The 23,419-nt window shown below is 44.4% G+C and overlaps 2 protein-coding genes across 2 annotated transcripts; one reads left to right on the top strand and one right to left on the bottom strand.

Moving 5' to 3' along the window:
- Window positions 1–6: 6 nt before the first annotated feature.
- LOC123169460 (scarecrow-like protein 34) lies at window positions 7–2,304 on the top strand. The gene has a single exon (XM_044587341.1). It carries the CDS (start codon window positions 28–30, stop codon window positions 2,134–2,136), a length of 2,109 nt encoding a protein of 702 aa, XP_044443276.1. The 5' UTR covers window positions 7–27; the 3' UTR covers window positions 2,137–2,304.
- A 4,698-nt stretch (window positions 2,305–7,002) lies between these two features.
- On the bottom strand, window positions 7,003–8,047 carry LOC123163659 (NAC domain-containing protein 67-like). Its single transcript, XM_044581020.1, has 2 exons — window positions 7,356–8,047; window positions 7,003–7,276 (listed from the first exon to the last, which is right to left on the bottom strand). The coding sequence occupies exons 1-2, from the start codon at window positions 8,045–8,047 to the stop codon at window positions 7,003–7,005; spliced, it is 966 nt and encodes a 321-aa protein (XP_044436955.1).
- Between the last annotated feature and the right edge of the window lie 15,372 nt (window positions 8,048–23,419).

Below are 23,419 nucleotides of genomic sequence, written 5' to 3'. Positions count from 1 at the left end.
GACGTCGACCTCGACTTCATCTCGCGCATGCTCATGGAGGAGGACATCGACGACAAATTCTTCTACCAGTACCCCGACCAGCCCGCCATCCTCGACGCCCAGCGCCCCTATGAGCAGATCATCTCCGACACCACCACCTCCTCCTCTGCCTCCCCCAACGGCACCACCTCCTCCGATGGCAACGCCGCCACGTCCTCCTCCGAGGAGACCAACAACTCCTCCTGGCCCTACGACCCGCTCGAGCTCTCCCAGCTCCTCCGCTCCCCGCCTTACCTCGAGGACATGTTGTTCGGCGGCCTCGTCCCCGATTCCCCCGCCGACGAGGATGCCAGGGACTCGTTCCTTGCTGACGCCCCGGCTGCGGGGTTCCAGCAGAGTCCGGCGCAATTCAAGGGCGCGGCCGACTGGGCCAGCGCGTTCTCCAGCCAGAACGGCGGAAGCCCGGGCACCCAGAGTTCGGCCGTCTTGAATGGTCCGGCGGAGGAGAAGGAGGCCGAGCGGAAGCCGCCGGTGATGTTTTCCGCTGGCGACGGCGGCCAGGACGGGCTGCTCTCGGCCTTCTTCAGCAACGGCGGCGACATGGACATGCTCAACTCGGCCTTCCTCAAGGGCATGGAGGAGGCCAACAAGTTCTTGCCGACCAACAACACCCTCCTCGAGGCCATCCCCGGCAAGGAGCGCGGCTTCACCGTCAAGAAGAAGGAGGAGGTGGCGAACGGGACGCCGACGTCCGGCAATGGCCGGGGCCGCAAGTACAGGCACGACGAGGACGACCTGGAGGCGGAGACCGCCAGGAGCAGCAAGCTGATGACGCCGGACAACGAGGAGACCGGCGCGCGCGAGATGTTCGACGAAATAATGCTGGAGGAGTACGAGAAGTGCATACAGGGGATAGAGGAGCTGCGCCTCGTCATGGACAGCGAGGCCAAGAAGAAGAGCGGGAAGGCGGCGCGCGCAAAGAAGAGCGAGGCGGTCGACCTGCGCACCATGCTCGTCCACTGCGCGCAGGCCGTGGCCGCGGGCGACCGCCGGGGCGCGACGGAGCTGCTCCGGCAGATCAAGCAGCACTCCGGGCCGACGGGAGACGCCACGCAGAGGCTGGCGCACTGCTTCGCCGACGGGCTGGAAGCGCGGCTGGCGGGCACGGGGAGCCAGGTCTACCAGTCGCTGGTGGCGAAGCGCACCTCGGTGGTGGAGTTCCTCAAGGCCTACAAGCTGTTCATGGCGGCCTGCTGCTTCAAGAAGGCCAACTTCGGGTTCGCCAACAAGACCATCCTGAACGCCGTGGCCGGGAAGCGCCGCCTGCACATCGTGGACTTCGGGGTGCAGTACGGGCTCCAGTGGCCGGGCCTGATGCGGTGGCTGGCGCAGAGGGACGGCGGGCCCCCAGAGGTGAGGATCACGGGCATCGACCTCCCGCAGCCCGGGTTCCGCCCGGCGCGCCAGGTCGAGGAGACGGGCCGCCGGCTCAGCAGCTGCGCCCGCGAGCTGGGCGTGCCGTTCAGGTTCCACGGCGTGGCCGCCAGGTGGGACTCCGTGCGCGGCGAGGACCTGCGCATCGACCCGGGCGAGGTGCTCGTCGTGCACTGCCAGTGCGGCCTGAGCAACCTGATGGACGACAGCGTGGCGGTGACCACTGACGGCGGCCCGAGCCCGAGGGACGTGGTGCTGCGGAACATCCGGGACATGAGGCCCGACGTGTTCGTGGAGTGCGTGGCGAACGCCGGCTACGGCGCGCCCTTCTTCGTGACGCGGTTCAGGGAGGCCATGTTCTTCTACTCGGCGCACTTCGACATGCTGGACGCGACCCTCCCGCGGGACAACGAGGAGCGGCTGCTGATCGAGCGGGACATCATCGGGCGGGGCGCGCTGAACGTGATCGCCTGCGAGGGAGCCGACCGGGTGGAGCGGCCGGAGACGTACCGGCAGTGGCAGGCGCGGAACCGCCGGGCGGGGCTCCGGCAGCTGCCGCTGGACCCGGAGGTGGTCGGGATGGTGAGGGAGAAGGTGAGGGAGCACTACCACAAGGACTTCCTCGTCGACGTTGATCACCAGTGGCTGCTGCAGGGGTGGAAAGGCAGGGTGCTCTACGCTCTCTCCACATGGGTTGCCGACGATGATAGCTTAGATGCCTAGATGAGTCTTTCAGAAATCTATGGTTCAGTGGGCTGCCGTTTCAGGATGGCTTGGACTGATGGTGGCACCTGTATGGTAGAAATAAGTAGTAGAGATGCAACAAGAATACAACTGTACTATGTAAATTACTCCCTCCATTCTAAAATAGATGACTCAACTTTGTACCAACTTTAGTATAAAATTGAGTCATCTATTTTGGAACGGAGGGAGTAGATGCTTAGAAATGCATATGATTTGTTTAGGCATATGTTTATGGACATTGCTTCAGAGCTGCGCTAATGTACTCCAAATGAAGAACCCTGGTTTTGTTGTCCTTGTGTATGGCTCCGTGCTGGCCGGTGACTTGGTTGGGTCTTCAAGGCCGGCCACGGTTACCGGGTTGCGGGCGGCGTTGGGATACGTCTTTATGGTGCGGCTCCGCGCAGATTCAGTCACCTGCGGGATCGGAGTGGTGAAACCGCCGGTGAAAATTGCGCCGGCTTTGGTCATGGCGGATGATGGCGGCGTCTTTGGCATCGTCGTTGTAGTCTGCCTCATCTCGCTCGGGCTGTTCTGTGGAAACCCTAGGTTTGGGTCTTCCGGATCGGACGATGAGGACGCCTTTGGTGTCGTTCTCCATCTCCGGGACATCGTTTTTGAACAGGTATTCGCTGGAGGGGCCAAGAAGTGAAGCGGTGTTATATCTACCGCATCGACGGCAGCGAGTCTCGACGGCATGGCACAACGAAATCTCAATGATGGACGCGCGCAGGATGGTTGTGATGTCTCTCCGTGTGCCACAACGAGATCTCATCTGAAGGATGGCATGTCATCCTGGTAGATAATGCAAGAATAATCATTGAAATGTACCATTTTTTTACCTAGTGACTTCTTGTAACATCTGCTTGATGTAAACCCCCACTTTGTACATCATCACTACTAGTTATAAAAAAAAGACAAAGGAGTAGAGGTCTTCCCTATTGTAATTGGTCAAAAGAAAAAATCACGGAACAATGGTTATCAGAAACACTCCGTACATCTCAATTTATTATCAACCACCAACAATTAATCAAAGAATTATGAAGCCTAACAAACAAATCCTATACAAATAAGGGAGTGATCCTACGGAAATCCAATTTGGCTCTTGGGAGCATATGCTCCTGCCCATGAAAAATGTTTTTTCCAAATGTCAAAAGAAAAAAAAATAGATGTGATCATTGTCACACTGAAATGCTACCTGCAGATTTTAGGAGGAAAGCTTCAGTATTTTTGATCTGTGCAAAAAATAAAACAAGTTGAACGACAAATGTTATCTCCAAATGTTACACTTATTTTTGTTTTTTTACCGACGAATCACCGTCATCCCGTTTTCGCATGAAAATTGACAAGCACTCTTGTTACAGTAACAAGAACATCTACTAAAAAATTCAGAATTTTTAAATTTTATTTACTATTTATTTTGAATTTACTATTAATTAGGGAGCATATGCTCCCAAGAGCCAAAACGGCCCTCCAAGTGATCCTACTACTTCTAATCTACCATTCTTAAGAAGTTGCTCCCCACTACAAGGCATTCTCTTGACATGCAAATGGTCCAACTCAGCATAATGACATGTCATCATATACCAACCAATCACAAGTTCACAACTATGTCTCTTCCTCGCCTTTCTCCTGGCCGATTCTTTTAGGGTTTTTTTTCTTCAATAAATCTTGCGGTTTTATTTCTCGCATGTGTTCATCTTCCTATTCTGTAACCGACGAGAGAATTAAGAGAAGAGAGACGCATGGTCTCATCCCCGACTCCCCACAACCCCTTCCGATATAAAACAGAAAGATGGATCGATCGTGCACCGAGCCATCCGCGCCGCCAACAACCTCTTCGTGTTTCCACAGCTGGTCGCCTACCTCCCCCGGCCGTCCGCGCCGGCAAATTCGGCCGCACAACCCAACAACGCACATCTGAAGCGATTCTCCTCCTATACACCACTGCCGCCACCTCGCCGCGACCGAGGAGGAGGATAGAGAGGAAGCGATTGCGTGCGGCGGGTGGGCAGATTGCATCTCGGACCTCCCCGGCGCACTACAACGCCGATTCCGAACTTGATGCCGCTTAAGTCGGCCATCCGCACAGCTGCGCTATGCTCACGGCCGGTGGTGCGACCTCTGGGAACAGCGTGCGGCCAGTTTCCTCCTCAGTCTTCGGGTCTCGCCGGGCACGTCGGGGACGACGCACCAGCTCGCGAGCATCGACAAGGAGGGAGTTTAGGTGATCCCCGTGACACGAGACTCCAACAGTCCATCCAATCGCATCAAGAAAACAGGTGGCTGTGCGCTCGGATGGAACCCTGTCCTCGCCGTCCGACGGGCATGACAAGGCCACCTACCTAAAGGCCCCGGCTACTCGGTGTCACGTGGCTTGATGGCATGGACCCATTCACTTATGCGCCCCTCACGGCTGCGCTTGCGACTCTAGGTCGTTCAATGATGATGTGCCGGTGTAGTTCACGTGCCAGTTCTCATTGAGTATTCAGAGTGCGTGGCTGCATAGCAGTGGACAGCTGCCGGCGTCGTTGGATGCTGCAAACAGCGGGTTTACCTCGACGCAGGCATGTTCATGTTACAAGTGCTGCAGCGGGAAGGTGCTGCCAATTGTGGCGGGTTCATGCTGTCGAGCAACTCCTACGACATGTACTCTAACTTTAGTGTGAAGCTACAGAGCATCTTGCAAAACTGGAACAAAAACACAGGTAACTGAATGGTGACCTGCTTTATAGTCTTGCAGTGATCTGATGCCAAATTTTTAATTAAGAGAGTTTGTGTAGTGGACATTTATTCTAATTTTGTCAGCACATCGCCTTTTCAACAAGCAAATGTTTTATTTGAAAACATTACAGGGAACGGCACGTTCTCATAGTGCGAAAACAGAATCTGTAACTTCTTACATGTTTCCTTGAAAATGATAAATTTGTATAAGTTCAACCAGCCTGTAACTTCATCCATATAGTGATGTTGTATACACGGTCTAACTCAAGAATCGGGAAATTGGTGATTTCCTTGACATTTGATGCATTTTTAACTCCGTGTTGTAGGGGTCATCCATGGCACCTTCCTACTACTCCTACTTCTTACCACTCAACACATGCAGGCAATCTGACCAAGGTTCCGGCGAAAGCCGTCTACGCGCGTGTCTTTGCCGTCCATACCAACAATATCTTCTTCGTGCCACCACCAACAGGTTTTCTCAGTTATGTCATCTTTGATCAGGTCTCTTCGTATCTCAATCAAATTTACACTTTCAACTTTCTCAAGCATTCAATCAAAGTGGATATCAATGTATCAACTAGCATAGTTGCTTGCCTACTATAGTTGGAGCAGAGGTCGATATAACTAACGTATGGCCTTGGGATTTTATTTATATATTTTCCCTAAGGTGTTGACTGGATTTAAAATTTTGTCATTCATCATGAAGGAAAGATTGAAGTAACTCTATATACAGATTGTCGTCGCTGGTGGAGTGATGATTGTGAAAGTACTTTTAGCGATAGATGTCAAGAGAATATGGTTGTATAATAGTATATTTTTCTACTCACTCACAAGCATAGAATTATTAGCTTCATTTGGTTTCTGTTGTGCCAGCTTGCAATAATACTTTTTGAACAAATATTAAGGAGCTGGCTCAGTGCTAGAAACTAATTTATTTGCTTGTTGTATCTGCAATTTTCACTATTTATTGGATGGTAACTTCACTCATATTTTATGTCAGTGTTCATGTTGCAAAATTAAATCACCTCTGCAAGATGTGCCTCTGATAGACACTCATGTTTATCAAATCATCTTTTGTATCCGCGTACATAGGAAATGATGTTCAATGCTATATGCCAACATGACTAAACTTCAAACTACTAATTGCAAAGCCTCTGTCATATTAGGTGTGTACTTCACTGTATGCCAATTTCTTTGAAAACAACCCAAAGCTTTTCATTTGTAAAAAAACTTTTAATGGTTGTTGAAACTTTGTAATTTTATATTTAGAATCCTACTACATGTCCCGCAGCAACGCGCGGGGTATCAATCTAGTTATCTCAACATGTGTGCTTTGATATCCTCAAAATTGTTCTAGCCATTAGATTTACTAGGTTCATCCACTAGCTTCCGTTTGATCAATGCGTAAGAATCCCTACCATACCATATGCCTTAGTGCATTCTAAGAGCATCTAAAGCCGAAATTAGCAAAATATGCCCCCTAGACGCTTTGAGCACCTATTTGTTCGTCTAGGCAGTCATACTCCTTATGTTCTCCCGCATATGTCCGGTCACTTGCACGTGATTGGTGAAGATGAAAAGATGGAAAGAAAATAATAAATAAAGAAAAAGAAAAGGTGGTCCTGGGTGGGCCGTGTCCTACATGGCGGACCGACCGGGCGAGTCCGCAAGCCCTCGTATTCTCCCTACATTTGTCCTTAATATATGGGTTTGCGGACAGTCCTGACGTATCTAGCGCGTCCGCGGACGTTTGTGGAGGGTTTGAGGATGCCGGCTGTAGATGTTCTATGTGTGTTTTAATTCGCGTTGCCTTTATTGTGACATGCACACCATTACATGTTAGGATTTTTTTTCTTATGTAGAAATTGCTCACACATTTTCAATTGTAAAAATTGAAATAATATTCTACACGGTATTTGAAAATTATATATCTACTCTCTCTGTCCCAAAATAAGTGTCTCAATTTTAGTACAACGTTGTACTGAGATGTAATGGTGTACTCCATTCCATAATACAGTACTTGTCGTGATTTTTTAGTTCAACTGAATTAAAACCACGGAGGGAACCAAAAATCCCCCTCCCCCTCCCACCCCACCAAAGTTAATCAAACAATGTCATGATCGATCACTCAGTGTTCTGGTAGTGTTCGTCGATCCAAGACGTGTCGGCGAAAACGTATCCTCCGCCCATGCCCATCTCCCACGCCGGCATGCCGTGGTCGTTCATTGTAACGAGAACACGCAGCTCAGGGCAGTCGTCGCTGCCGTTCGTTGTCATGCCGTGATCATCGTCCGACGACGCGGCCTCATCACCTCGGTACTCACTGAAAACGCTCGAAGGTGGCGGCGGCGGCGCTTCAAAGCCGCCCTGCGGCTCCTCCTGGCCGGCACCACGAACGCTCGACGGCGACAGCAACGCCGCGGCGGCGCATAAGTAAGCCTCCGGAACCTGCACGCGGGCAACCTTCACAGGCCCACCGTCGTCGTGCTCGTCCCCAACATCTCTGCCCACTGATCTTCTTCCTCTTCTTCTTGTGGGGATCGCGTGGGGTGAGGTATATCCTGTAGAGCGCGGGTAGGACATTTCTGCCGTCGTTGCGAGCGGTGCTTTCGTCCGGGTGGTCGACGTTGGTGTACTCCTCCATGAGCCACCGCGTCTTCTCCTTCTCCCCCTCGTGCTCGACGTAGAACCCGAAGCTGCGGTTGAACCCGATGTGCTCGCCGTCCGCCTCGCATCTCACCTCCTTCGTGGTCTGCTCCAGCTTCCAGTAGCCTCCCGTGGCGACGCCGCGGTCGCCCCGGTGGCCGGCGCCGCCGCGCATGGCCTGCACCTTGCAGTGGCAGCAGAACCACCAGTTGGGGTCGGAGTCGCGGGTGCTGGCCGACAGGTGCCTGCGCGCTAGCACGTCGGGTCTATCACCGTAGACGTCGTCCTCGATGACGACAGCCGCCTCTGCGCCGGACGTGTCGTGCCCGGCGATCCACCCATTGAGGTAGGTGTGCACGATCTCCTCGTTCGTCGGGTTGAAGTAGACGCCCGGGGGCAGCGTCGGGGTTAGGTACTCGTAATCGTCGCGGGCCGGCGGAGCCATCTCCACCCCGGTGGTGTTCGTCGGCGGCGACCGCGGCGTCAGTTTTCTTGCATCCTTTTTAGGTTTCTTCGCTGTCATCGTCTGGTCGACTTGAGCAAAGCGGGTTCGAAGATTGGTCGGTGAGCATGCATTTATGGGCTCTCCGGTCTCCATGCGACCCCTTATCGAAGTCGGAATCCGATCGGAGATGGCATCCGTGCAGCCATTGCAGAACTTTCCTATCCAAAATGTGCGATTTGGTGTATTATTAGGGAAAATTCTAGTAGTAGCGCTTGTTTTATAGCTAGCAGTAGCGCTTGTACCAGTACTACCACTAAGGCGCTACAGCTAACTAGTAGCAGTAGCGCTGGAAAGGTAGCGCTACTGCTATACCTAGTTAGCAGTAGCGCTTTCATTGGGTCAGCGTTACTGCTAGTAGTAAGTAGCAGTGATGACCCACAAGTATAGATGATCTATCGTAGTCTTTTCGATAAATAAGAGTGTCGAACCCAACGAGGAGCAGAAGGAAATGACAAGCGGTTTTCAGTAAGGTATTCTCTGCAAGCACTGAAATTATCGGTAACATATAATTTTGTGATAAGGTAATTTGTAACAAGTAACAAGTGTAAATAATGTGCAGCAAGGTGGCCCAATCCTTTTTTAGCAAAGGACAAGCCTGGACAATTTCTTATATGAAGGAAAACGCTCCCGAGGACACATGGGAATTATCGTCAAGCTAGTTTTCATCACGCTCATATGATTCGCGTTCGGTACTTTGATAATTTGATATGTGGGTGGACCGGTGCTTGGGTGCTGTCCTTACTTGGACAAGCATCCCACTTATGATTAACTCCTATTGCAAGCATCCGCAACTACAAAAGAAGTATTAAGGTAAACCTAACCATAGCATGAAACATATGGATCCAAATCAGCCCCTTACGAAGCAACACATAAACTAGGGTCTAAGCTTCTGTCACTCTAGCAACCCATCATCTACTTATTACTTCCCAATGCCTTCCTCTAGGCCCAAACAATGGTGAAGTGTCATGTAGTCGACGTTCACATGACACCACTAGAGGGGAGACAACATACATCTCATCAAAATATCGAACGAATACCAAATTCACATGACTACTAATAGCAAGACTTCTCCCATGTCCTCAGGAACAAACGTAACTACTCACAAATCATATTCATGTTCATAATCAGAGGGGTATTAATATGCATAATGGATCTGAACATATGATCTTCCACCAAATAAACCAACTAGCATCAACTACAAGGAGTAATCAACACTACTAGCAACCTACAGGTACCAATCTGAGGCTTTGGGACAAAGATTGGATACAAGAGATGAACTAGGGTTTGAGAGGAGATGGTGCTGGTGAAGATGTTGATGGAGATTGGCCCCCTCTCGATGAGAGGAGTGTTGGTGATGACGATGGCGATGATTCCCCCCCCTCCCCCGGAGGAAAGTTTCACCGGCAGAACAGCTCTGCCGGAGCCCTAGATTGGTTCCGCCTCGTGGCGGCGGAGTTTCGGCCCGTAAGCTTGCTTATGATTTTTTTCTCGGACGAAAGACTTCATATAGCAGAAGATGGGCACCGGAGGGCCACCAGGGGGCCCACGAGGCAGGGGGCGCGCCCCCCACCCTCGTGGCTAGGGTGTGGGCCCCCTCTGGCATTTTCTTCGCTCAGTATTTTTTATTATTTCCAAAAATAACTTCCGTGGAGTTTCAGGACTTTTGGAGTTGTGCAGAATAGGTCTTTAATATTTGCTCCTTTTCCAGCCCAAAATTCCAGCTGCCGGCATTCTCCCTCTTTATGTAAACCTTGTAAAATAAGAGAGAATAGGCATAAGTATTGTGACATAATGTGTAATAACAGCCCATAATGCAATAAATATCGATATAAAAGCATGATGCAAAATGGACGTATCAAGTCCCCCAAGCTTAGACCTCGCTTGTCCTCAAGCGGAAGCCGATAACGATAAATATGTCCACATGTTTAGAGGTAGAGGTGTCAATAAAATAAAATACGGACATGAGAACATCATGATCATTCTTATAACAGCAACATAAATGGATATTGCCATATGATTTCTTATGCTCAAGTAATAATCTATTCACAAGGTAAAGTATGAATCAGAAACTTAATTGAGAACCAGCAAACTATAATCTCAGTCATTCAAGCAATGCAATTTATCATAACATCAGAAAGAGTCTATGTAAGAGCTTTTCAGCAAGTCCACATACTCAACTATCATTTAGTCTTTCACAATTGCTAACACTCACGCAATACTTGTGGTTACGGAGTTTTAATCGGACAGAGAGAAAGATAGGGGCTTATAGTTTCGCCTCCCAACCTTTTACCTCAAGGGTAATGTCAACAATAATAGTTCATGCTAACTTACATCCAATTGGATATATATATCAGGATCTTTCCAACACAAGGTGCTTGCCAAAGGATAAAATGTAAAAAGGAAAGGTGAAGATCACCATGACTCTTGCATAAGGGTAAGAGATAAAAGTAAAAGATAGGCCCTTCGCAGAGGGAAGAAGAGGTTGTCATGCGCTTTCATGGTTGGATGTACAAAATCTTAATGCAAAAGAACGTCACTTTATATTGCCACTTGTGATATGGACCTTTATTATGCAGTCCGTCGCTTTTATTTCTTCCACATCACAAGATCGTATAAAGCTTATTTTCTCCACACTAATAAATCATACATATTTAGAGAGCAATTTTTATTGCTTGCACCGATGACAACTTACTTGAAGGATCTTACTCAATCCATAGGTAGATATGGTGGACTCTCATGGCAAAACTGGGTTTAAGGATATTCAGAAGCACAAGTAGTATCTCTACTTGGTGCAAGGAATTTGGCTAGCATGAGAGGGAAAAGCAAGCTCAACATGTTGGATGATCCATGACAATATATTTTATTTCGGATATAAGAAAACATAACCCATTACGTTGTCTTCCTTGTCCAACATCAACTCTTTAGCATGTCATACTTTAATGAGTGCTCACAATCATAAAAGATGTCCAAGATAGTATATTTATATGTGAAACCTCTCTTTCTTTATTACTTTCTATTAATTGCAACGATGACCAAAGCTATGTTTGTCAACTCTCAACAACTTTTAATCATCATACTCTTTATATGTGAAGTCATTACTCTCCACAAGATCAATATGATCTCTTTATTTCTTTTTGTTCTTTCTTTCTTTTTCTTTCTTTCTTTTATTCCCTCAAGATCATAGCAAGAAAATCAAGCCCTTGACTCAACACTAATCTTTATTATATATAGCTCACGGACTCGATTACATAGAAGGGATCATAAGGCAAAACTCAAAACTAGATCATATCAAAAACTTTATTCTACTAGATCAAGATATTACTAAAAGGATCGAACTAAGAAAAACAGTAAAGATAAGAGTGTGATGGTGATACGATACCGAGGCACCTCCCCCAAGCTTGGCAGTTGCCAAGGGGAGTGCCCATACCCATGTGATTATATCTCTTTCTTCGGGGGTGGTGATGTGATATTCTTGGCTATGATACCCCTCAAGATACGATTTTCCTCCTCGAGCTTCTTGACTTGCCGCTTAAGATCCATTATTTCCTTACGAAGTTTACCCGTGATGGTTAAAGCTCCTTGCACCCATGGATGCTGCATAGCTGCGGGAGAACAAGTAACACTCCTTTTCATATTTTCATAAGAGAGAAATTTAACATTGGAGGGGATGACCGAGTTTGGGATAGCTGAGCTCTGCAGTTCCCCCATCGTGACTCATGCCCGGAAGCGAGAAGTAACTTCTTGATCCTCTTCCATGGCATCTATCCTTTTCAAGTCAGCTTCCATCTCTTCCTCCATTGAGGGCCCAGAGTGGTAGGCATCGCTGTTTGCCCCTGGACCTGGTGTCGGATGAGACACCCAACTCTCCTCGACTGACTCTTGAGAAGACATCTTGCTCTAATCTGCAGCAGAAACAGCTCGAAACAAAAACAGAGGATATTTGCGTGATACGGTGGTCAAAACCTTCGGGAGATTATATAATGAATTTTTACCGACCGAAAGAAGTATCATGCAAGAAAACGGAGTCTGGAGAGCACACAAGGTGCCCACGAGGTAGGGGGCGCGCCCAGGGGGGTAGGGCGCACCTCCCACCTTCGTGGAAGCCTCGTGTCCTTCCCGGACTGCTTCTTATTTTCCTATTTTTCTAAATATTCTAAAACAGGGAAAAATTGCCATTAGAATTGTTTTGGAGTCGGTTTACTTACCGTACCACATACCTATTCCTTTTCGGAGTCTGAAACGTTCTGGAAAGTGTCTCTTATGTATTCCTCCGGGGTTACGGTTTCAATAATATTAGTTTCAACATTTATAGGATTACCTGAGATATAATGTTTGATTCTTTGACCATTCACCACCTTTGGATTTGTGCCTTCGAAGTTGTTGATTTTTATGGCACCGGAACGATAGACCTCCTCGATAATGTAAGGACCTTCCCATTTAGAGAGAAGCTTTCCTGCAAAAAATCTTAAACGAGAGTTGAATAGCAACACATAATCACCTACATTAAACTCACGCTTTTGTATCCTTTTATCATGCCATCTTTTGACTTTTTCTTTAAACAACTTGGCATTCTCATAGGCTTGGGTTCTCCATTCATAAGTGAGCTAATGTCAACTACCCTATTCTCACCGGCAAGTTTGAAATCATAATTGAGCTCTTTAATGGCCCAATATGCCTTATGTTCTAGTTCGAGAGGTAAGTGACATGCTTTTCCATAAACCATTTTATACGGAGACATACCCATAGGGTTTTTATATGCAGTTCTATAGGCCCATAATGCATCATCAAGTTTCTTGGACCAATTCTTTCTAGATCTATTTACAGTCTTTTGCAAAATTAATTTGAGCTCTCTATTACTCAATTCTACTTGACCACTAGACTGTGGGTGATAAGGGGATGCAATTCTATGGTTAATGTCATACTTAGCAAGCATTTTATGAAAAGCACCATGAATAAAATGTGAACTACCATCAGTCATTAAATATCTAGGGACTCCAAACCTCGGAAAAATAATTTCTTTAAGCATCTTAATAGAAGTGTTATGATCAGCACTACTAGTTGGAATAGCTTCTACCCACTTAGTAACATAATCAACAGCAACTAAAATATGTGTATACCCATTAGAGGAAGGAAACGGTCCCATATAATCAAAGCCCCAAACATCAAATGGTTCAATAACAAGTGAATAATTCATAGGCATTTCCTGACGTCTACTAATATTACCAATTCTTTGGCATTCATCACAAGATAAGACAAACTTACGAGCATCCTTGAAGAGAGTAGGTCAATAAAAACCGGATTGCAATACCTTATGCGCAGTTCTATCTCCAGCGTGGTGTCCTCCATAAGCTTCGGAGTGACACTTGCATAGGATCTGTTCCTGTTCATGCTCAGGTATACAACGTCTGATAACACCATCTACTCCTTCTTTATAAAGGTGTGGGTCATCCCAGAAGTAATGTCTCAAATCATAGAAAAACTTTTTATTTTGCTGGTATGTGAAACTAGGTGGTATAACTTTAGCAACAATGTAATTAGCATAATCAGCATACCATGGAGCAGTACGAGAAGCATTTATGACATCTAATTGTTCATCAGGAAAGCTATCATCAATAGGTAGTGGGTCATCAAGAACATTCTCTAACCTATACAAGTTGTCTGCAACGGGGTTCTCAGCTCCCTTTCTATCAATAATATGCAAATCAAATTCTTGTAGCAAGAGAACCCATCTAATAAGTCTAGGTTTAGCATCTTTCTTTTCCATAAGGTATTTAATAGCAGCATGATCAGTGTGAATAGTTACTTTAGAATCAACAATATAAGGTCTGAACTTATCACAAGCAAAAACAAATGCTAAAAATTCCTTTTCAGTAGTAGCATAATTTCTCTGGGCATTGTCTAGAGTTTTACTAGCATATTGAATAACATTTAATTTCTTATCAACCCTTTGCCCTATAACAACACCTACAGCATAATCACTAGCATCACACATAATTTCAAAGGGTAAATTCCAATCAGGTGGCTGAACGATAGGTGCAGAAATCAATGCTTTCTTAAGTATTTCAAATGCTTCTACACAATCATCATCAAAAACAAAAGGAATATCTTTTTGTAATAGATTAGTCAGAGGCCGAGAAATTTTTGAGAAGTCCTTAATGAACCTCCTATAAAAACCGGCATGACCAAGAAAACTTCTTATACCTTTGATGTCCTTGGGACATGTCATCTTTTCAATAGCATCAACTTTAGCTTTATCAACTTCAATACCTCTTTCAGAAATTTTATGCCCCAAGACAATGCCTTCATTAACCATAAAGTGGCATTTCTCCAAATTCAAGACAAGGTTAGTTTCTTCACATCTCTGCAAAACTCGATCAAGGTTGCTCAAGCAATCATCAAAAGAGGATCCATAAACGGAGCAATCATCCATGAAAACCTCACAAATCTTTTCACAAAAGTCAGAGAATATAGCCATCATGCATCTTTGAAAGGTAGCGGGTGCATTACATAAACCAAAAGGCATACGTCTATAAGCAAAAGTACCGAAAGGGCAAGTAAAAGTGGTTTTTGCTTGATCATTAGCTGACACAGGTATTTGAGAGAAGCCAGAGTAACCATCTAGAAAGCTAAAATGTGTGTGTTTGGATAATCTTTCTAGCATTTGATCAATGAATGGCAAGGGGTAATGATCTTTTTTAGTAACTTTATTTGATTTACGGAAATCAATTACCATCCTATAACTTGTAATAATTCTTTGCGGAATCAATTCATCTTTATCATTAGGAACGACAGTAATACCTCCCTTCTTAGGGACACAATGAACAGAACTTACCCACTGACTATCAGCAACGGGATAGATTATACCTGCCTCAAGGAGCTTTAATATTTCTTTTCTTACCACTTCTTTCATCTTAGGATTTAACCGTCGTTGATGATCAATAACTGGTTTGGCGTCTTTCTCCAAATTTATTTTGTGTTGACATAGAGTGGGACTAATGCCCTTAAGATCATCAAGAGTATATCCAATAGCAGCACGGTGCTTCTTCAGAGTTTTCAATAATTTTTCTTCCTCCTTCTCTGAAAGGTTAGCACTAATAATAACAGGATATATCTTCTTTTCGTCAAGATAAGCATATTTAAGAGTATCAGGCAATGGTTTAAGCTCAAACACGGGATCACCCTTGGGTGGAGGAGGATCCCCTAGGATTTCAACAGGCAAGTTGTGTTTCAGAATAGGTCCCTGTTTAAAGAATACTTCATCTATTTCCCTTCTTTCATTCATAAACATATCATTTTCATGGTCTAGCAAATATTGTTCTAAAGGATCATTAGGAGGCACGGCAATAGAAGCAAGACCAATAATTTCATCTTTACTAGGCAATTCCTCATTACGGGGTTGTCTACGAAATTTAGAGAAATTAAATTCATGAGACATATCATCCAAACCAATAGTAACAACATCCTTTTCGCAGTCTATCTTAGCTTTGACAGTGTTCAAGAAGGGTCTACCAAATATAATGGGACAAAAGCTATCTTGTGGGGAACCAAGAACAAGAAAATCAGCAGGATATTTAACCTTCCCACACAAGACTTCAACATCTCTAACAATCCCAATCAGTGAAATAGTATCTCTATTGGCAAGCTTAATGGTAACATCGATATCTTCCAACTCAGCGGGTGCAATATCATGCATAATTCCTTGATATAATGAAATAGGTATTGCACTAGCACTAGCACCCATATCGCATAAGCCATGATAACAATGATATCCTATTTTAACAGAAATAACAGGCATGCCTACAACAGGTCTATGTTTATCTTTAGCACCAGGTTTAGCAATTCTAGCAGTCTCATCACAGAAGTAAATAACATGCCCATCGATATTATCAACCAAGAGATCTTTAACAATAGCAATATTATGTTCAATTTTAACTTGCTCAGGAGGTGTATAAGTTCTAATATTGCTTTACGAACCACAGTTGAAGCTTTAGCATGATCCTTTATCCTAACAGGGAAAGGTGGTTTCTCAAAATAAGCAGTAGGAACAATAGGATCATTATAAGCGACAGTCTTTTCTTCAACTTTAATAGGCTCAACTACTTTTACTTCTATGGGAGGATGATATTTAAACCACTTCTCCTTAGGGAGATCAACATGAGTAGCAAAAGATTCACAAAAAGAAGCTACTATCTCAGAGTCAAGTCCATATTTAGTGCTAAATTTACAGAAAACATCGGTATCCATAAAAGATTTAACACAATCAAACTTAGGTGTTATACCTGACTCCTTACCTTCGTCGAGATCCCAATCTTCAGAGTTGCGTTTAATTCTTTCCAATAAATCCCATTTGAACTCAATAGTCTTCATCATTTGTTGTCAGAAAGCCGAGCATAAAAAATTTGAATAATCATTTCTTGAGAGCTCATGATTGGGGCATGAATATAACATTTACTTAAGCCTCCCCCAAGCTTGAGCGATGCTTTCTCCTTCACGAGGCCAAAAATTATATATATAATTACGATCACGATGAACAAGATGCATAGGATAAAACTTCTGATGAAATTCCAATTTCAGTCGCTTGTAGTCCCATGATCTCATATCATCACATAGCCTATACCATGTCAATGCATCTTCCTTCAAAGATAAAGGGAAGATCTTCTTCTTGATAACATCATCGGGCATACCTGCAAGCTTAAATAATCCACAAACTTCATCCACATAGATTAAGTGTAAATCGGGATGCAATGTTCCATCTCCTGCAAAAGGATTAGCTAGCAGTTTCTCTATCATACCCGAAGGAATTTCAAAGTAAACATTTTCAGTAGGTTTAGTAGGTTGAGGAGAAACTCTTTGCTCTACTGGTCGGGGTGAAGATACCCCGAACAAGCCCCTCAAAGGATTACTTTCCATAGTAACAAGTGACAGTAAATTTCAGCATACTATATAAATTTTTCCTTACCAAATTCCACCTAACAAAGGCACTTCACTCTCCGGCAACGGCGCCAGAAAAGAGTCTTGATGACCCACAAGTATAGGGGATCTATCGTAGTCCTTTCAATAAGTAAGAGTGTCAAACCCAACGAGGAGCAGAAGGAAATGACAAGCGGTTTTCAGTAAGGTATTCTCTGCAAGCACTGAAATTATCGGTAACAGATAGTTTTGTGGTAAGGTAATTTGTAACGAGTAACAAGTAACAAGTGTAAATAATGTGCAGCAAGATGGCCCAATCCTTTTTGTAGCAAAGGACAAGCTTGGACAATTTCTTATATGAAGGAAAACGCTCCCGAGGACACATGGGAATGATCGTCAAGCTAGTTTTCATCACGCTGATATGATTCGCGTTCGGTACTTTGATAATTTGATATGTGGGTGGACCGGTGCTTGGGTGCTGTCCTTACTTGGACAAGCATCCCACTTATGATTAACTCCTATTGCAAGCATCCGCAACTACAAAAGAAGTATTAAGGTAAACCTAACCATAGCATGAAACATATGGATCCAAATCAGCCCCTTACGAAGCAACACATAAACTAGGGTCTAAGCTTCTGTCACTCTAGCAACCCATCATCTACTTATTACTTCCCAATGCCTTCCTCTAGGCCCAAACAATGGTGAAGTGTCATGTAGTCGACGTTCACATGACACCACTAGAGGGGAGACAACATACATCTCATCAAAATATCGAACGAATACCAAATTCACATGACTACTAATAGCAAGACTTCTCCCATGTCCTCAGGAACAAACGTAACTACTCACAAATCATATTCATGTTCATAATCAGAGGGGTATTAATATGCATAATGGATCTGAACATATGATCTTCCACCAAATAAACCAACTAGCATCAACTACAAGGAGTAATCAACACTACTAGCAACCTACAGGTACCAATCTGAGGCTTTGGGACAAAGATTGGATACAAGAGATGAACTAGGGTTTGAGAGGAGATGGTGCTGGTGAAGATGTTGATGGAGATTGGCCCCCTCCCGATGAGAGGAGCGTTGGTGATGACGATGGCGATGATTTCCCCCTCCCAGAGGGAAGTTTCCCCGGAAGAACAGCTCTGCCGGAGCCCTAGATTGGTTCTGCCTCGTGGCGGCGGAGTTTCGTCCCGTAAGCTTGCTTATGATTTTTTTCTCGGACGAAAGACTTCATATAGCAGAAGATGGGCACCGGAGGGCCACCAGGGGGCCCACGAGGCAGGGGGCGCGCCCCCCACCCTCGTGGCCAGGGTGTGGCCCCCCTCTGGTAATCAGTATTTTTTTATTATTTTCAAAAATAACTTCCGTGGAGTTTCAGGACTTTTGGAGTTGTGCAGAATAGGTCTATAATATTTGCTCCTTTTCCAACCCAGAATTCCAGCTGTCGGCATTCTCCCTCTTTATGTAAACCTTGTAAAATAAGAGAGAATAGGCATACGTATTGTGACATAATGTGTAATAACAGTCCATAATGCAATAAATATCGATATAAAAGCATGACGCAAAATGGACGTATCAAGCAGTAGCGCTTCTTCTGAAAAGCGCTGATGCTAACTTTTTCTGTATTTTTAAGAATACAGCTTATTTTCGTTGTGTGGTTTTATATGCAGTACGTTCATCATATGATTTTATGACAATGATTAGTTATTATATATAACAGTGGGTGAAATGAACGTGGAGTAGATTCAAGTGGAGGCAACATATGGTGCATGTCGAAAGTACTACTCTAATCCAAATTTGATCTAGTTTGGATTAGTAGTACTTTTGATGTGCACCACATATTGCCTCCACTTGAATCTAATCCATGTTCATTTCACCTACTAATATATATATAATAACTCATCATGCTCATATAACAACTTAGCATCATGCATCATCGATCATAATAATAAATAACTCATCATTGGTATCATAATAACAAGTCATACTTATCATCATCGATCATACAACTTCTACTCGATACCACATCATCATCATAGTCATCTAACCAATCCTACTTAGTTGTTCTTAGCAAATGATCATGAGTATTATTATCTAGGACCTACTACCTTCTCTTAGGTAAAATAGCATAAAACAAGATAGGCCCTGACTCTCCATTATAGAGAATGGAGATTATCCTGTCTCCAATTCTTGCCTTTCGCACAATGTTGCTTCCAAGTACCTCCTTACGACTGTCCATACATTTTTTCCATTCTTTGATTTTCATGTCTTCACTGATTTTAGAAATCCAATATGGACATGTGTGATTCGTAGGATGACCTGGCCGTATGTTCAAAACATCAAGGCGACCATTCTGATACATCAGATGAGGCACACAATCCTTCGGGATTTTCTGTTGAAAAACATAGTAATAACTTCGTAGTTAGCAATGTAGTTAAGTTTTAAAAGAATTTATGCAAACGATGCACGGATACCGTAATAGTAAAAAATCTTACCATGGCATCTCCATGGATGTTACCGTAGTTCAACCCATGCACTAGTGGCATGCATTGACCATAATGTGGAGGCGTTTTATAATAGATATTGTAATTCTCAAGATCAGTACAAAATGCGACCAGATGATTTTTCTCCTGATAAATTAACTCAGAGCCATCGGTGTAGTAGGTTCTGTCTACCATCTTCCGCACTTTGTTTGAAGAATGAAAATAAACTGTCAATGGAAATAAGCTGTCAACTATTTTGAAATGAACAATATAAATTATTTAATAACTATGTTTGAGAAACTCACATAGCGGCAGAATTGGAAGCGTATCAACAAGGACCCAGATGTCCATATTGTCTTGGTCGATGTCAATCACCAAGATCCATGGTGACAAGCATACCCTCATAAAAAACATACATCTTGCAAAGTGCTTCCCAATTTGTGCAACCAAAATGGGTTACGCTCTCAGAATTATACAGATTTACTTCAAAATCCATACCATGATGGGTCCTTAGGTGAATTTTCTTTGTTTCGAAATTTTCATGGTCTTCAAAATCCATCCTCTCCAAGACATAGCGTCTTGCATGGCATGGGATAAGCTACTCGAATTGTAAAAGATGAAAATTACACGTTGAAATAGTTGAAGTCATGCTTAATTATGAAAAAAACACTTGTTGTTGTTGCGTACCGTTTTAACATCGAAGGTCTCCTGGAGCTTAATGCTGAAGCGTCGATCTTCGTCCAGGTGAGGCCTGTCGCACCGACCTCGGTCGTCGTTGCACCAGCTGCACTCCCCCGGGAGACTTTCGTCGTCCGATGACGACATTTCCTACGTTCATAATTCAAAGATTAAACTTGTTCAATTCAATATATGTACTACAAAATCTAAATTAGATCATTATTATTCATCACGGGTTGACTATCGGTCTACCGAGTCTTTTTCTTGAAAACTCTCAGCTCGCGTGGTATATACATTCGACCGTTGGTGATGATCGCTCCTCCTTTCATTCCCGAGTGCATTACACCAAAATGTCTAGCACACGGAAACGAAGGAGAAGCGACCCCCACGACAACAGTCGGGATTTTTCGTCCTCTCATATGTGGTGGAGTCTCTCACTCACTGATTCCTCTCTGACATTTGTGACCGTCGGTGATGGTCGTTACTCCTCTTTCCCCTAGTGCATAACAAATGTCTAGCACCCGGAGAAGAAGGAGAAACGACCCCCACGACAACAGTCGGGCTTCTTCGTCCTCTCTCATATATGGTGGATACACTCCCTCACTGATTTTTCGACCTTCGGTGATGGAGCCTCGACAGACTTAAAGTCAACCCGAAATGTCGTTTAATTATTGTTGTAGAAAATCCAGGCCACTCGATATTTCCTACATATTCTAGCACAAGTCATGCCAGAATTCTCGAAAAAATCCGGCATGACCTTTGCTAAAAATGGACATATCGAGTGCCTGAAATTTGCCGGAACGGAAATTAATCAACACTCCGGCAAAACATAGGCCACTATAGGAGGTGTAACCTGCAAACATGGCCGGCCACTTGGGCAAGCACATATCCTATTTGAGCAACACAAGATATATATGTTTATATCTACATCATATGAGCATTCAAACTTGATGGGGACGACGAAGGGGGTCGGTGACGGATAGGGTCTCACCTTGAGGTCGGAGGGGGTCGGTGACGGGGACGACGGCAGTGATGATGGAGGGGCTCCTTGATTTCTGCAAAAAAAGCCCTATAAGCTATCAACTAATCAAATGCACCCGCCTTGCATAGTGCTCTCCAATTTTAGCATTCAAAGCGGAGCCCAGTCCCGGACATGGCCCCTTTGATCAAGCAGGCCTCCTCCGCCGAGTCGACAACGAGGATGCGGGATAGGCATCGTCGACGTCGATGCGCGAATAATTGCTTTAACTAAAAAAATAAACTAGTTCTATTAATTTCCTTACTAAAAATAAACTAGTTCTATAGTAAAATTTTAATTAGATCATCAAATCTCATGTACCTAAATTTTCTTACTAAAATAAACTAGTTTTATTAATTCAACTAGTTCAACTAAGCACTTACTATAAATAAAATAAACTAGTACTTACTAGAAATAAACTAGTTTAACTAGTTCTATTAATTTTCTAACTAATTCTATTAAACACTTACTAAAAAAAGTAAAAAAAACTATATTGAATTTTTTCTATAAACTAAACACCACTGCCCTAAATTAACATCTACTTAGTTACCTAACCTACTTCCCTAACTAAAAAACATCTAATTAACAGTACCACTACTGCCCTAACCTAATTAACATCTACTTAGTAACCAAATTAGTTAATCAAACATCTAAAAAACATCTAATTAACCTAGTTAGTAAACCAAATTAACCTAGCTAGTTCACTTAGTTCAACTTAGTTAACCTAATGAACTAAATTCACCTAAGTTAATTAACCTAGAGGGAGGAGGGAGGAGGAGTACCTCTCGGTGGAGGAGGCCGGCGGGGGAGGAGGCCGGCGCGGGAGGAGGCCGGAGCGGGAGGTCGGCCGGCGGGGGAGGAGGTCGGCGCGGGAGGAGGCCGGCGCGGGGGAGGGTGGCCGGCGGGGGAGGAGAGCCGGCGCGGGCGAGGGCGGTCGGCGGGAGAGCTCCGGCGCGGGGGACGGCGGTGCGCGGGGGAGGGCGGCGGCGACGACGACGGGGGCGCGTGAGAGTGAGAGTGTGAGGGCCGGGGGAGTGAGGTCGAGCGCGGGTCGTTGTTGGGTGGATAAGGAGCCCGTAGTAATAGCGCTTTTATGTAGAAAGCGCTACTGCTAGGTTCAGTAGCAGTAGCGCTTTCTGCATAAAAGCGCTATTACTATGCCTGGCCTGCCGGCAACGGCCTAGCAATTTTAGTAATAGCGTGTTTTGTTGTAAAAGCACTACTGATAAGTGCATAGTAGCAGCGCTGGCATAAAGCAAGCGCTATTGATAAATAGTAGCAGTGTTTTGTTATAAAAAACGCTACTACTGTTTTACTATGTATAAGCATTTTTCTAATTTTTCTAATAGTGTTGTGCCGAATTGCTTTCTCTCTGACGAAGATGGAAGTACGGATCAACGAGCCTGAAGAACACATGCAGCAAATCCAGTAGTACAGATCAGCTTCAGCTGACACAAGGAGAGAAATTTAGGCCGGAAACATGAATTTACTACTCCTTTGCCATAAACTCATTTTCCTTCCCTTCTTTCTTTCCCCGAAAGAGGCCGCTGGATAAGGGCTATATCCATTTAGCCCCAGAATTGCTACACATCTGAAAAAAATAAGATACCTCTAAAGATAAAAAAATATGTCAATTGTTAAAAAAATTGATCTTGACTAAAAACAACCTGACAAAACCTCCTTAGGAGGGTAGCAAAAAGTGTTGTTTCTGCGATCATGATGAATCGATTTAACACCTCTTCCTAAATTGCCCACTAGCCAGACTACTTTGCCGCACAGTGCATGTGGCCCTTCAATGCCAGTCTGGCAAATAACATAGGCATTCTATTTGCGAAAATACAAAGGTGAACATGGGTGCGCGCGCACCCACGTGAATAGTAAATTCATAAAAAATACTAGAAAAAAAATAAAAATTTCTGAAATTTTGTAGTATGAACCTTAGTCGATCATTCTACTCACGTGTGAAGTTTCATCATGTATTAACACCCATGGTATTCTTAGTGAAGAAAATACAAATGCGGCCATACTATTCATTAAATAGTGTTTTTTAATATAGCTTCGATTAGCTTTGATTTTGTCACTATTTCCCAGATTACCACGGATGTGATTCCTTCATATGCGAGTATACCGGTTGACTATGTATATTAAAAAAATAAATTCAGAATTTTTTGATTTTTTCTAGCATTTTTTGAAATTTACTATTCATAAAGGATGCGCGCGCACCCATGTTCACCAAATCCGCGTCCTTCTATTTGAGACTTCACTAAACGGGGTAGAGCCTAAACTA

Source organism: Triticum aestivum, chromosome 7D (genome assembly GCF_018294505.1).
Source record: "Triticum aestivum cultivar Chinese Spring chromosome 7D, IWGSC CS RefSeq v2.1, whole genome shotgun sequence".
NCBI classification, from domain to species: Eukaryota; Viridiplantae; Streptophyta; class Magnoliopsida; order Poales; family Poaceae; genus Triticum; species Triticum aestivum.
This window is presented reverse-complemented; position numbering and strand designations above follow the sequence as displayed.

Coding starts and splice junctions, on each gene's coding strand:
- LOC123169460 (XM_044587341.1), top strand. CDS start 28: ATGCTCATGGAGGAGGACATCGACGACAAATTCTTCTACCAGTACCCC.
- LOC123163659 (XM_044581020.1), bottom strand. CDS start 8,047: ATGACAGCGAAGAAACCTAAAAAGGATGCAAGAAAACTGACGCCGCGG. Junction 7,277..7,355: donor TGGGGACGAGCACGACGACG/GTGGGCCTGTGA, acceptor GTCGCCGTCGAG/CGTTCGTGGTGCCGGCCAGG.